The following is a 15,507-nucleotide window of genomic DNA, read 5'->3' on the forward strand; positions in this document are numbered from 1 at the left end:
CGTGGTCATTTAATCCTACATCTTCTACATCACTAGTTTCAACAAAATCGTATAGAACGCTCCTGGCCTGGCTGCCGGCGCAGCTAGTGACATTGCCACCCACATTATCATTAAAACAAACGATAAAACCAATACACATCACTTCACAATATAGAGTCAAGGTCATTACTAGACCAACACAACGATAGTCTCCATTGAGACCCAGGTCTCCGCTGTACCAATCGATGGAGATACTCTCACCTCACTGATCAGTCTCGTCAGTAGCACTACTTAGAGGCAACCTTATGTAATCATAGGTTCTATTACCAGCTAAAGCCATCTATCTTCATTTCAACAAAATTCAACATCGAATTTTACTAACTTTCCAATGTTCTGGTCTCGTCAAAGTTAATCTCTTACTTTCAGTATCATTTTAAGTAAAAACCTTTAGGGATATGGCACCCGAACTATTAAGAATTCGAAGGGGCTCGCCTCTGTTATTCTTATGGTAGAACAATTTAAAAAAAAAATGTACGGCTTCTAGCACTTCTTGTCAAGAACAATTCCATGAGCTCATCGCGAGCTTGGTCATCAATAACGCAAGTCCGGGCTTTGAATAAGGACAATATATTTAAGTGTTCTATTTCGCTGAATGCTCAATCCCACTTCTAATGTTGGCTCACGTCAGGGATGGCTGAGCGGTAGTTTCCGTCATCACTCGTAATTGGTTGAACTCAGTTTATAAAAAATCAATAAAACCTTTTGAATAATAATTATTGAAACTCAACACACACAACTTTCACAATGACAGGATAAACCGACAGTTTCGTTGCACATACCGACAGACCGACTGACTGGCTGACTGACTGCCAGAGACTCACTGACTGAGATGGACGGAATGACTGTCTGACACGGAGTGCCACGACTCTGTCCACGTACCGCCATTTTATACTGTGGCGTTACGGAGTCTACCCTTCATTTTGTGATATTTATCAAAACAACATTTCATCATTTAAAATAATAATCAAAACCACCGTCTTAATATTACTAAAAGTCGTAATACACGACAACTAAAAGTCGTTATCCACGACATATATACAGGGTTACAGGTTAAGTCGACCTATTCCCGTTAAGAGCGTGTAGCTTACATCGTTTCTGACTGATTTGACTATGAAACACCCTACCCTAAATCTAGCCGAACTGGAGATATTTCAATTTAATTGTTTTTTATAAAAAATACCCGATTTTCGGCTATCAGCTTAAATATTTTGAAATGCGTAAGTTTTATTATTATTATTACATGATTTTTACTTGTAAAATAAGATGCTGTATGACCCCAATAAACAATATTGTACGTAAAATGAATAAACAAGTCGTTTTAGACGATTAAAACTTATAAAAACGAATAAAAAATTAGAAAGATTATTTTTCTTTCAAGGATATCTTAAAAAAATATTATGGCTCCTTTTTGGCAGATATGCTTAACAATATCTTCGTTTCATCAGCTATCCTACAAGGTATAGCAATCTAAGGTTTTATCAAAAATTTGTCGAAAACACTTAGTTTTATAGGCTACAGGGGAGGCCAAATAAAACAAGTATGTACAAGATACTACGTTTATTAAACTTTCAAGTTCTAACAAAACATCCTAAGGTCTAAATTTCATGCCCAACATGTCCGTGACTGTTTTGCACTCATGTTCGCATTATTTTACGAAGTCCAGTTTTATTACACCAGTAATTAATTTCCTTCTCATTTCATTCGCCGCATTAATAATCCTGTCTCTCAATACTTCAATTGATGAAATTGGGTTGGGTTGGGCTGTACACGAGACTCTTCATGTGCCCCCCTACACATAAAAATCCATGGGGGTTAGGTCCGGACTTATGGCTGGCCAGGGTATAGGCCCACCTCGTTCAATTCATTTGTTTGGATAATTTGTGTCTAGCTATTCTCTGGCACCTCTCCTGAAATGCGCAAGGCAGCCATCATGCTGAAACCACGTTGAATCAGATTGAGTGGCAAGTCATCTAATAGGTCATTTAGGTCTCCTCGGAGGAAATGTTCATAGTATACGTCATTTAAATTGTCGGGGAGAAAGTAAGGCCCAATCAAATGATTGGAAATAATGCCCATCCACACATTCAGGCTGTCTCGCTCGCACCCACTGCATTAACATTGAAGAACAATTGGCGAGGGACTGTTAGAACTGCTACCTGGAGGCTCGCAACTAAATATTTTCTATGATGTTTTATTTAAACCCTAGATTGTTATACTTCGTTGGATAGCTGATGAAACGAAGATATTGTTAAGCGCATCTGCCAAACTGGCGCCATAATATTTTTTTAAGATATCCTTGAAAGAAAAATAATCTTTCTAATTTTTTATTCGTTTTTATAAGTTTTAATCGTCTAAAACGACTTGTTTATTCATTTTATGTACAATATTGTTTATTGGGGTCATACAGCATCTTATTTTACAAGTAAAAATCATGTAATAATAATAATAAGACTTACGCATTTCAAAATATCTAAGCTGATAGCCGAAAATCGGGTAATTTTTATAAAAAACAATTAAATTGAAATATCTCCAGATCGGTTAGATTTAGGGTAGGGTGTTTCATAGTCAAATCAGTCAGAAACGATGTAAGCTACACGCTCTTAACGGGAATAGGTCCACTTAACCTGTAACCCTGTATATATCGGCGAACTATTCGTTGCAAATGCGTTGGAAACGTGTGCATTGAATAGGTATTTGAGTAAGGGCGTCTTTAGAGGCGTTCTTAAGAGTTTTTCGTGAGACGCAGCATTTTTCTCAGTTACAAGATTAAATTATAATATTTTGTAGGTTTAATCTGAAGTATGTTACATAGTATTTTTTTCGGTTTCATTGACTTACAAGTGGAAAGTCCTGTCATCGGCCTTTCAAATAAATATAAATGCCAACTCCCTCTAGCAACGTTAATATCGTCCATTTCTTAACAGCGTTAATTGCGTTGTCCTAGGTTCCTAAACTATATAGTTTAGGCCACTAACTGCTCGCGTATTTATATAAACTAACAAAAAGGTACACATCTGTTTATATTTAGTGTTATGTTAATACTATTTACCAACTTTGAACAAAAACACCTTAATTCTCAAGCCACCTTAGCAGTTGGCAAGCAATTACGTTTCGGCTTAAAGGAGGTCCTATCTGATGAACTCGCTATCTTACGATTCAAGCTTCGACCTTATGCCTTAGGGTTTAAGTCTCAAGATTTATGTACTATATTTACAGGCTACAGATAAAAAATGTGTATTAAAAACATGACAAATCTACGAGAGGTGTTTTTGTCATAAATTTAGTAATTAATAGAATTAATTCACGAGCGAAGCTGGACGAAGCGAGCGAAAACTTGGGTTTATACATCAAACACGCATGTAATACACAAAAAGAAATGTTAACCCCCTAATACATTTAATTTGATCATCAGTTCCGACTTCCCGAAGAGAATCAACGCTTACAAAGGTTCTTCTCCACTTTCTACTGTACTGTAAACCTTGGCGGCTTTATGGGAATGATTGTGACACCGGCTTTACGTAAAAGCGTCATGTGCTTCGGTGATGACACGTGCTACGCCCTTGGCTTTGGTTTTCCAGCATTCTTGGTTCTCGTTTCTATAAGTGAGTTCTTATAATGTTCTATATATATTAAATATTCATAAATATTACTGCCGCGTTGTGGTAATTGAGCGTGGACGGACCATATTTATTGTTTTGAGAAATTTATTTTACCCTTATATGTCTTTATTACTGGTGGTAGGACCTCTTGTGAGTCTGCACTGGTATATACCATCATCCCGCCTATTTCTGCCGTGAAGCAGCAATGCGTTTCGGTTTGAAGGGTGGGGTAGCCGTTGTAACTATATTAAGACCTTCGAACTTATATCTCAAGGTGGGTGGCGCATTTACGTTGTAGAGGTCTATGTCTCCAGTGACCACTGACCCATCAAATCAATAAAATAAAAATTAAATTAAAGACTTAATTTAAGAGAAATATAAAATTGATGCGTTGCTCTTTGTGGCTGTGATTAAAAGAGAATTGGTGTCAATGACGGACGTCGCTCGCTTAACTTTTAATCTTAACTAATCAGTAAAACTTACTTTAAAAAAGTTCACGTATGTCATCCACGATGAAGGTTTGACCGTTTTGGTTTGGCTGTCTAATAAGCCACTTGCGTGTGATTTTGGGCACGAATTTATTAAATACCAATAATACTAACGCATTACGATTCGTAAGCTTAGGATAACCTGACATGAGGGGTGGCAATGTGAATTCTGAAATGAAAAAGGGGAGAGAAGGGTATAGACAATAGCATACATATGTTGATAATTATTTCATAGAGCATAACAAATAGGGATCCGTCACATAAAAAAATTGAGTTTTGTGACCACGGAATCGGATTTAAGTACATATCATATAGTCTTCTCGCATTAAAACTGTGTAATATCAAAACTTACTAATTTTACAGATGAGTGTTTCAAAGGTTTAACATGTGATATTTTTAATATTAATCATCTTTTCAACATTTATTTTTTATTTTTTACCAGTTGCATTATCTGTCTTTTAAAGTAAGATAAAATTATGTATTAATTTTGTTAATAGTAATCAAAACATAGGTAAACTAAAAAAAAAAAACTAAAACTAAGTACGCCCTTTTGACAGTATTTATGAGAAAAATACTGGTGATAGATACTAAATGATTCCGCATATTAGCTGAATTTTGAATATTTTTGGAAATTGTACACTTTTAATGCGAAAAGACGATATATTATAATATATTCGTAATATTAACCCGATCAACGATAGTACGTAATTGCATCATATGGATTTTTTATTTATTTCCAGAGCTAATGTTTTTCACTTTTTAAAGGCATTTTAAATCGTCTAAAGCGTAATTGGACTTTTATTGCGAAGGCATTCGTTCTATTTTAATGGATAGGACCGCCGTTGAGTCTTCGTCTTCGGATCTCGAGAGCCGCTGCTACATCATTGATCGAAATAAATGCAAAAAAATCGAACCTTCAAAATTGAAAAACGCGATTATGCGTTTCAGTTGTAGTAACTCATCGAGTTCAAGTTGAAACATTGTAATATTTAAGAGTTCAACATAGCTATTGTTTTTTTTTACCAGTAATATTCGTGACCGGCAAGCCTTGGTACAGAATGAAAGAGCCCAGAGACAATGTTACGTTGAAATTTGTTTCTTGCGCTTGGGTGAGTCCGGAAAATACAAACAATAATTTTTGTTTAAATAAAAATTGTGTAATTATCCAAATTTAAGTGTAAAAGTTACGAAGCAGATGGGAGTCGGTTGTGGTTTTGTAACAATCGCAAAAAGTTCCTCTGTTGTTTCGCTTTTGTTTGCGGAGATGGAATAAAACAATTTTTGGACTACTTCTATTTCAGAAGTGCTAAAGTTAATAAGTAATGAAAAATAACGTTCATTGCTCACACTGAGACACAAAGTAGAAGGGTAATTTAAAAACTAACATGACTTAAAATAATTTAAAAAGTTATAAAAGCAAAGAAAATAAAAATAGCTGAAATGGTAGGTAATGAGCGTTATAAAAATAGCTCATTTTTGCTGTTTATCTGTAAATAAATAGGCAAAGTCAAAACATTTTAGGTTTTTTTTCTCCTCTGTTTGTAAACTGATATTCTTTACAAGCTATTTTGACGGGCTTTAGTGTAGTCATAATAAAATTAAATAATTGTGGCAATTGTAGATAATTGTAGCAATGTGCACAAAACAAAAAAAAATGGAAAAATTTTAATCATGCCAACGACTCTTTCAAGATAATTTTGAATATATACATACATATGTACATACCACATACATACTTACTTACACACAAAATTCACGGTTCAATGGAAGGTCTTCCATTTGCCGTTCCCTATTTTAATTATTTCTGTGGCTCTGGAGATAAGGGCAAGAAGAAGATAAAGTCGTATTATAATACGCATACCTCTTTATTTTTAAGATTGGAACATTTTTTTAAAAGCACTTGACACTAAAATAGTACAGTCTTCCCAACATAACGTTATTATACATTGTTGGCTAGGGCTCACACAAAAAGAACAGTCAAGAATGAAAAAAATCCTTAATAACTTCTTAAATTTTACGGTTTTTTTCTTTTTAAGAAAATAAACTCCTATCAATTCTCGAAATTCATCTTATTCGTTGCAAACCTCTAACAGATACAGCCCACTAAGTTTCTGGCCGGATCTTCTCAGTGAGTCGCGATGCCGATCCGGTGGAAGATTCTGCAAAACACTGCTCTTGCTAGGGCTAGTGTTGGCAATGTAACCAGGCTAGAGGCCCTTGAGCTCACCTACTTGTTCGGCGAATCTAGTATAACCCCTCCAGGTTACTAAATAAGTAGGAAGCAAAACCTCTACGCGAGATATTCGTGACATAGACTAACAGTATTACCTGTTTTATTGGTATATTACCTATATGTAGGTAAATACGTTGGCTTAATTTTCATATGCATCATATTTATTCTTTAGAGTGCATGATAATGTTATAGTAACAGAATAAGAAACAAAGTTGCCAAATTTTTAACGTTTCTTAATTAATTGACTATATACTATTATTAATACTATTTTTTGACTTTGTATACGATTCGAGACGAAACTTTATCGTTGTGAGTTTTCACATTCATCTCCACTTTGATTATAGACGAAATTATACTAGACTCTTAAATTAAATAGTCATAATGTAATATCTAATGAAACCAACATGTTAGTGATATGGATAAGTATATTAAGTAATTGTAAAGACGTATTTGGAGTCATTCATCATACTCGATGGGCTACCCAGACGTATCAATCATCGGTGTGTGGTACACGGTCTTTTCACACGTTTTTTTTTTGCCAAACTAATGGAGAAAATGATACTATCTCCGTGTTATGATCCATGATTGATGCCCTTTAGGAGTTTTATAATGGTTTCTTAATACCGCAGAGAAAACATGGAAAGTCAAAAGACAACATTAGTCTTATTACATTACTCATACATACAACATTAGTCAAGATCAAAATTTAAATATGACCGTAATCACTGAAGTTTTCAGACGTTTTTTAATTGTTAAAACAAATGTTCGCCGACAGCTGATAAAAATCGAATGACAAAGAGAATAGAAAAGGGTACCGAGCTTTTGTTCTTTACCTATTTATTTATAGATTCGGTATTAAGAAGATCACTGAGGGCGTATTAAGCTCATAAGACTTGGTAGATATCATTGTCCAGTCTATTTCTGTCGGGAAAATATTCGTTCATTTTTATCAACACAACAAAAGTAAAGTAAGCCGCTTTGAACATATCCCTTTATAAAGCACGCACTTTTATATAAATAAAAACACCGACGCGACGAATGGAATCTTTGGTTCAGCTACATAATATATTCACATTATATTACAGCGTTACAGACAATCCGTCACGTTAATTGTGCTTAGTTTAGTGACTGAATATTGGTTTCGGCTTACATTAATTTATTTCGGGAATGGTCTCTTAACACTCTGTTCGAATTAACTAAAAAGTACAAAGTGTTTACGTTTGGTTTGGCAAATCAATGTTCTGACACAGCACTGGCGAGCTGTGTTTTGATTGATAATTAATTTTTGTTTTCAAAACAAAACCAAAGAGTCCCACAGGTGCCTTTAAGCTGCATACGATATACCTACGAAGCAATAACATTTCTTGACAATCACCTTTCTAATGTTACACCACTGATCTTTGTTTATAAATATGTTCCCAGTAACCATTTCAGATGTAACTATAATTTTATACCACCTGCTTGATCTTCGAAGAATTTTGTCACCTTTCCGAGTAGGTATACAGCGATTTCGTTAAATAAATCGGAAAACTAATGTGGTATGTATGAAACAGGATCCGTAATTTAATATTTAAACAAGATCAAAGAAACGCCTTGACGTCGTCACGTCGATTATGTTACCTTTAACAAGAATGAAACGTTTATTCTCGAGTGCGGAATTTTGAAGCCAAAATTTGTTAATAAACTTAGAAATAATCCGAATAAAGTTCCGCTCGTTTATGGTTTTAAGAATTCCGAGTTGTGCATAAGCAAAGTCCACTTTTTTTTTATTGCCCTTGCAGGCAGACGAGCATACGGCCCACCTGATGGTGCGTGGTTACCATCGCCCATAGACTTCAGCAACGTCAGGGGCAGAGCCAAGCCGCTGCCTACAAAAGCCACATAGCTTAAAGGAGGGAGAAGGCCCGATATGCTTGAGTCAGGCCATGCGACTTTGCCTTGGTTGAGACCCTGAGGATGAGCACCAACTTTTGTAACGAATACGACGGACTAAAATTGTTTAATTAAAATGAAATTCCTAAAATTTAAAATTGTATTAAATTGTTGTACTTTTGTTAAGTTGCTGTTGCACCCGATTCAAAAATGAACAAATCATTTGTCGGTTTTTGTCTAAAATCATTAATATACAGTTTTACCTTACCTTACCGTTTATTTCATATAGTATAAATAGTGCCGTAATAGGCTACACGTAATGAATAAGTCATTACGTGTAGCCGAGGGTGGAAAATGACTTTAAAAAAGGAAGAGGTTCTCAAGTCGACTGTTTTTATGTGTGCTAGTTACTTTAGTGCTTATTTTCTAGGCGAACTGATTTTGATAATTCTTTTTGATAGATTGATGTTTTTTTTTATTTAGAAAACTTTACTTTGAAAGCTAGCGTAAGGCATATCTTAAAGTTGACTTTAGTTTTTGGGCAGATCACGGGATTAATTTTTTAAATCAAACTTTCCACGTCGATTCCGTGTCCACATTGATGAAAAAGATACAAACGTATTTAAAACAAAACACTAATTGATAAACTAATGACTAAATTTGAAAATAAACATTTTGTCTTTATTTTTCGCAATAATGAAATAACACTTTTTTAAACATACACCCGCAACACGCTTCGTCAGAAATTTGAAAATAAAATTCATTCGAATTTAGAACTCATTGCCTGCGACAGGTAAATTACGTTTCAAATGGCCAGTATTGTTAAACGGTAACTTCATATGTCAAAGACCTATTGTTTCGTGAGCCCGCAGTGTAAAAGCAGAGAGTGCAGGTGGATCGCGCGGTGAGAGGTCATTGTCCTCTCGCGACTTATGATTTTAATTGTGTATATCATTGCGTGCAGTCTAAATAGAATTAGTAAAATAAAATAAAAATACTCAGAAGTTACACAGCACTTCCATCTGTTTTTGTTTTTGCAAGGGTTCCGGTACATCTGACAGATATTTCATAAGTTTCTATGAAACTTAGTTAGGAGAGTACTTAACGGTAGGCAGCGGCTTGGCTCTGCCCCTGGCATTGCTGACGTCCATGAGCGACGGTGACCACTTACCATCAGGTGGGCCGTATGCTCGTCTGCCTAAAATGGCAATAAAAAAAAACTTAACTGGTAAATACCAGATATTGTAGTTAGCTAAATTAAGTAACCTAAATATTTACTTCTATACATATGTTTATATGTTTTAGTATGCATTTACGAAGCGCATTCGAAGCGACAGTAAGGAACTTCCTCCTGTCGATCATTGGTTGGATTACTCCATAGAAAAGTACGGACCGAAGCTTGTGGCGGATATGAAAGTCGTATTCGCTATACTATACCTGTATCTTCCCGTACCAATATTTTGGTCCCTTTTTGATCAACAGGTAAATATAGTAATAGCGACAAGCTTTAAACAGCTTTAGAAAACATAATTAAAAGGGGACAAACGGTAATGCGTCTACAAACTTTTTGTTGGAGTGAATGTGTGAATAAGCTCACGGTCTACGTAGTGCTAAGTAGTGTTCGTAGCCCTTATACACAATGAGAATGCTATCACTCACTCAAATAAGACCTCAACGCCTCAATAATAAGGTCGAAGTGTGTATGTCACCTTTCAAAACCGGAAAACATGGCTGCTTTACGGCAGAAATAGTTAGAGCCTTTCTTTTTGAGCTCATAATACGTTCTAAGTCTTGTATATAACTATATAACTTCATTTGTAATTAAACAAGGAAGTACTTGTAGCCATCTACCTCTATTTAAGTACATATTTTCAGCAAAGACTTTCTTAAGGGAATCAAATTTCGTTAGTAAAGTTTTAATACATATTTTAAGGTCACAAAGTTTAGCAGTTTTAATTAAAGATCCCTTCAAAGGACTCGTTTGACATTGAAATTACTTAATTCTCCGAAATATCACTAAACATCAACAATGGGAATTTCGCATTGGAAAATATGTGAAAATAGGCGAACGCCAAATTCTCGGACCTGTTGTTAAGAAGGTTTCTGTTGCTAGGGAGGCTCTATTAACTTGGTATCTATTCATGTATGTTTGTATGTGTGGATCGGATTCTTCGAGAGAGGCAAAGACAAATATGCAAATTATATTCACATTATATTTAAATAGGTCGAAAAAATAACTTCGCAAAACTACGTATAAGTGTAGAAGACTAAAAAAAAATGAGTATTTTCTACACAAGCGCTAATGTGTGTTGCGGTCAATTATAAAATTTCGTAAACTATTTGTTTGTTTTTCAAACAATAAAATTTGTGATGCATGTTCAAGTTACTTTGTAGTTTGTTAATATGAGGGGACTATTTTATTTTTTTACCAAGTATCAAAAAAAATATAATATAACTCTTACAGCGGACATATATAGTTGGTATCCTAATTAAAAAAGAATGTTACAGACAAAATATATATTATTGTAAAATTTGTTTTGTATTTGGGTCGCCTTCACGGACTTCAAGGCGTTCGATTAATTTGAAAATTTGCGCACACATCATTATCATACACACCTTACCATAAAAACAACAACACAGTTATTTCATATCTTCGCATTAATAACCTGACCAGTAAGTACCGAAAGGATAGAAAAATAAACTTAATTGTTTGTTCGGTATGCTATTTAAGCGTTTATTCATTGGTTTTTAAACTACATGTATTTTGCAGATAGCTACACTGACTCTCTAACGTGTTTAATAATAAAACCCTAAAAGAATGAATTAGACGAAAATAGTGTGAACAGTTTTAATAATTCACTAGACAAAAGTTTTTTTTAACCGTCTATGACCTCAAAGAGGCCTCAAAAGACTTTGATAAGGTACAGAGAAGTGCTTAGTGGAAAAAGAGCATAAGTTAGACCTACTCGAGAACAAGAAATAGGAACTAGGCACAATATATTACCGGCAATGGTGTTCTAAAATTTGTATACATAATTTTCGGGCACCGATTTATCTTTCTAAAAACGATATGGCTTTTAACTTCGACGTTATTTAGAAATTTAAATTGAATAATGGAGGCTTTATTAAGTAAAGACGCGGAAAATGGAGCGTTAATATCCGGTCCTACGTTTTATTTTGATATCGCTCTTTCGCAATTAATTCCGATATTATTGCCATTGGTAGAATACACAAAGCTGGGAATTATATTTGAGCACACAAAATATTACGTAGCCAGGCCGAGTGATTGATGAGTAATTGTACAGGATTGTTGGATAACGTTAATGTTAACGAAAATAATAATAAAAACACGTTGGAAAAAATATCAATGTATTTTGCATTCCAAGCAGATTAACACAAATCATTCACATGCCGCGACTTCGAGGGAATACGGGGTTTGAGGTGGTCTCGGGACCGGGACGGGACTTTCGAAATGCCTTACAGATTCATGAAACACAGACGTGCTAAAATCAAATGGATTTAGGTCTATTTTATTAGAAATTATATTGTAGATATATTATTGATTTCTTTTTTCTCTTTTTAATTGACTTTTTTTGATTTTTTTATATTTATTTTAATTAGTTAAATTATTATTATTATTTTATTGACTTATTATAATTAATAATTAAAGAAGAACTGCATGTGTAGCCGGACATCACACGACAAGCTAATCCGCAGGCACATCAATTTATTTAATAAAATATCTAATAGGAACTCATTATTTATGTTTCTTGCTATTTAAGAAACTAATTAATTTATAATCAACACGTTGATTGCCATAGACGGAATATATACTTTTTCCTGCACAGGGATCCCGTTGGACGTTCCAAGCGTCAAGACTTCGAAGCGAAATTTTTGGTATAACACTAATGCCCGACCAACTACAAGTGATGAACCCGGCTATGGTGCTATTCATGATGCCGGTCTGTCCCGGGGGTGTCTGGCCTGTCTTCCCTAATTTGCCACCTCTCCATAAGATGTTTATCGGGGGTATGTTGGCGGCTTTGGCTTTTGTGTCTGCGGGCATACTGCAAATAGGAATCGAGGTAAGATTCCCGGCTTGTCGTGTTGACTTATGTCAGTGTATTTCGCCTATTCTACTCTTGGAATTATATCTCGTTGTGGGTAAGTTTTCATTTATATCTCTGCCTGTAAATAGTTTTTAACACTATTCATTCAAAATACCAAAGGACAAACCCGAAATCCATACAAACTTGGGCCTGGCGTTACAGTGCTAGAATTTGGGCATAAGTTACAATACCTAAGAAGGTTTCATGAGCCCAATTTTCAGGTCTCCCAGCAATGGCCAAATTGGTAAAATCAGACAATGTTTACATTTTAGGTTATGTTTATTGTTCGAGATATTTTAATAAAAACGATATTTTTGAGGCTGTTTCCTACTAAAGATGAGTAATTTTTCACGAAACCTGTTGCAGCAACAGGTTGCTTTAAAATAAAAATGGAACCTGTTACGAGAAATCGCGTGTTAGGTTGTTTACGAAAACGAACGAAAGCCAAAAATTAAAAACAACGTAATGCGAAACGCGCTGCGCACGAAATGATTTTTTTAAGGGATTTTATGACCTGGTAACTAAGACCTTTGGGTCAGTCTTATTTTAATTTTAATGAAAAATTTTTTATATGAAAAACTATATTTATATGATAACTTTTTTATATAAAATATAAATCATGACGTGCTCCCATATTATGTCATCACCTTTCATTTAATTTTATTTCATGCCTTTTTTATTTTTATTTTTTATTGCTTAGATACCTATCGACGAGCTCACAGCCCACCTGATGTTAAGTGGTTACTGGAGCCCATAGTCATCTACGACGTAAATGCGCCAACCACCTTGAGATATAAGTTCTAAGGTCTCAGTATAGTTACAACGGCTGCCCCGCCCTTCAAACCGAAACGCATTACTGCTTTACGGCAAAAATAGGCGGGCGGGAGGCGCGGACTCACAAGAGATCCTACCACCAGTAAAATTATTAATGTAACTACACCGTAGAAAAACTCAAAGTACCAAATCGACTTTTTCATGTTATATTTAAGATTGCCAGTTGAAAATATTTTGAATTGCCGCAGTTGCCGACATGATTTCGTGTCATAACTAAATGGCACAGTTATTTATTTCTTTTAATGATTTTTGTTAGTAGATTTTGGTGCTTTACGTTACGTTATTCAATGAGATTAAGTTCATAGTCTGGCCGGCGAATCATGGCACAACTAAATAGCGGCAATCCAAAATATCTTCAGTTGGCAACATTAAAGATAACATAACACGATTTGATACATTTGTATTTTTCTAGGGCATAGTCACATTAATATAAAAATGCAAAACTATCCTTTCATGCTATATTTTATGTTGTCAGTTGTAGATATTTTGAATTGCCGCCATTGTAAGTAGTTGTGTCACGATTCGATGGCCATACTCTATTTACATTGATTAAAATACCTATAAAAACAATCATTTATCCTAAAGCAAAAGAGTATTAATTATTTTTTACACTCGATTTCCACTAAATCGATCCTATTTTATGGATGCTCTAATTCTAATCCGCACGTTTGCGGAGCTAGTTACGTATGTATATTGAAATAAGTGTTGCAGATGTTTACAAAGATTGTTTAAAACAAAAAATTGAATTCAACTTATTTTCTACACTTGGCCATTGTCAATGAAGCTAAGATTTCAATAGGTTAATCAAGCAAAATAGACGAATTTTTTGGTACATATCCCATTCGTGTAACGCTTAGGCCCAAAATGGGGTTTCTCCTTTATACTCAAAAATGAAGTGTTTTATACTTCGATCAACAATAAGTTTTATAAGTTATTTATTTTTATTATAGCGTAAATTTATCATATACCACTGATAGTATAGAATACTAGTAAAACGGTTACTAAAAACAATAAAATTAAGTATATACCTACATACATATGTATATATAGTTTTGAATGTTTTCTCGTAGCGATCTACGTTACAAGTTCCTCAACATCATCACACCGGATTAATATTGTTGAATTCTTTGCCTTGCCCTGTACACGTGACTATTCGAGGAGAGGGCGTAGCCTCCGTTGAGCAACAAGGGACCGCCCTGATGATGCCTCTGCAACACAGAGTACACACGCTCATAGCAACCTGCCCCGCTAATTGCGCGGGACGAGCTCTGAAAAGATATGTCGTTAAGGAGAAATTGAGCACTGTGGCTGCCATGGTAACCGATTGTTTTCCTTTTTTTTATTGCTTAGATGGGTGGACGAGATCACAGCCCACCTGCTTCTAAGTGGTTACTGGAGCCCATAGACATCTACAACGTAGACGCGCCACCCACCTTGAGATACAAGTTCTAAAGTCTCAGTATAGTTACAACGGCTGCCCCACCCTTCAAACCGAAACGCATTACTGCTTCACGGCAGAAATAGGCAGGGCGGTGGTACCTAACCGCGCGGACTCACAAGTGGTCTTACTACCAGTAAAAATCCTATCGCAACTTCGATGCTTCGTATTAAAATACATTTTTATTCAGTCATCATGCGTTGAAGAAATATAACAGATAACCAACAAATAAGTTTTCTTATTACTGACGAACTTAACTTATATAGTTAATAAAAAAAGTCATTGACTTTGAGTGACAGAGATTGAGTCAATTTCTAGATACGTTTGTTTTTATAGTAGTAGTCTTTTAAAGCGTTCTTTTTAAAAACGGAATTTAAAAATTGTCTTCAGCGGAAGGCGACGGTTTGAATGAGCACTCGTAACGAGACACCGAACTTTTCGATGTTCAAATCCCGCAGGCAGACATTTTCTGATGAAATACGTACAATACTAAACGCATGTTCACGAATGGCATCTCATCCACGATGAAGTAATAAAATCGTGTAATAATCGTGTAATTGGACTCATGTACTTTAGTTTGAAGGATGGTACAGTCATTATCCAATTAAGACTTCGATACCATGTTTAAAAGAGGATGGCAGTATTCAATAAACAAAAGAAAATTTATAAAAAATATTCGTCCAATCAGTCATTTTGGCGAACCTTGGTTTAGGCCTATGTCCTATACAGTGGACTTCTGTGGGCCGGTGATGACGATCCCTCCAATTGTTGCACTAAAAATACATTTTATTTTATTTTATTTTTATTGCTTAGTTTATGGACGAGCTCACAGCCCACCTAGTGTTTAAGTGGTTACTGAAGCCCATAGACATCTACAACGTAAATGCGCCACCCA

The 15,507-nt window shown here is 35.1% G+C and overlaps 1 protein-coding gene across 1 annotated transcript in view; it reads left to right on the plus strand.

The window, feature by feature from the left end:
• Nucleotides 1–15,507, plus strand: part of LOC114245291 (solute carrier family 15 member 1-like) — a 46,179-nt gene that overhangs the window by 13,057 nt on the left and 17,615 nt on the right. Inside the window, exons 5-9 of the mRNA XM_089732436.1 lie at nucleotides 3,452–3,641; nucleotides 5,153–5,235; nucleotides 9,537–9,713; nucleotides 12,080–12,316; nucleotides 14,245–14,490. Coding sequence (XP_089588562.1) covers nucleotides 3,452–3,641; nucleotides 5,153–5,235; nucleotides 9,537–9,713; nucleotides 12,080–12,316; nucleotides 14,245–14,490 — 933 coding nt within the window. The remainder of the gene's footprint in view (nucleotides 1–3,451; nucleotides 3,642–5,152; nucleotides 5,236–9,536; nucleotides 9,714–12,079; nucleotides 12,317–14,244; nucleotides 14,491–15,507) is intronic.

This window comes from Bombyx mandarina, chromosome 01 (genome assembly GCF_030267445.1).
Source record: "Bombyx mandarina strain Sakado chromosome 01, ASM3026744v2".
NCBI classification, from domain to species: domain Eukaryota; kingdom Metazoa; phylum Arthropoda; class Insecta; order Lepidoptera; family Bombycidae; genus Bombyx; species Bombyx mandarina.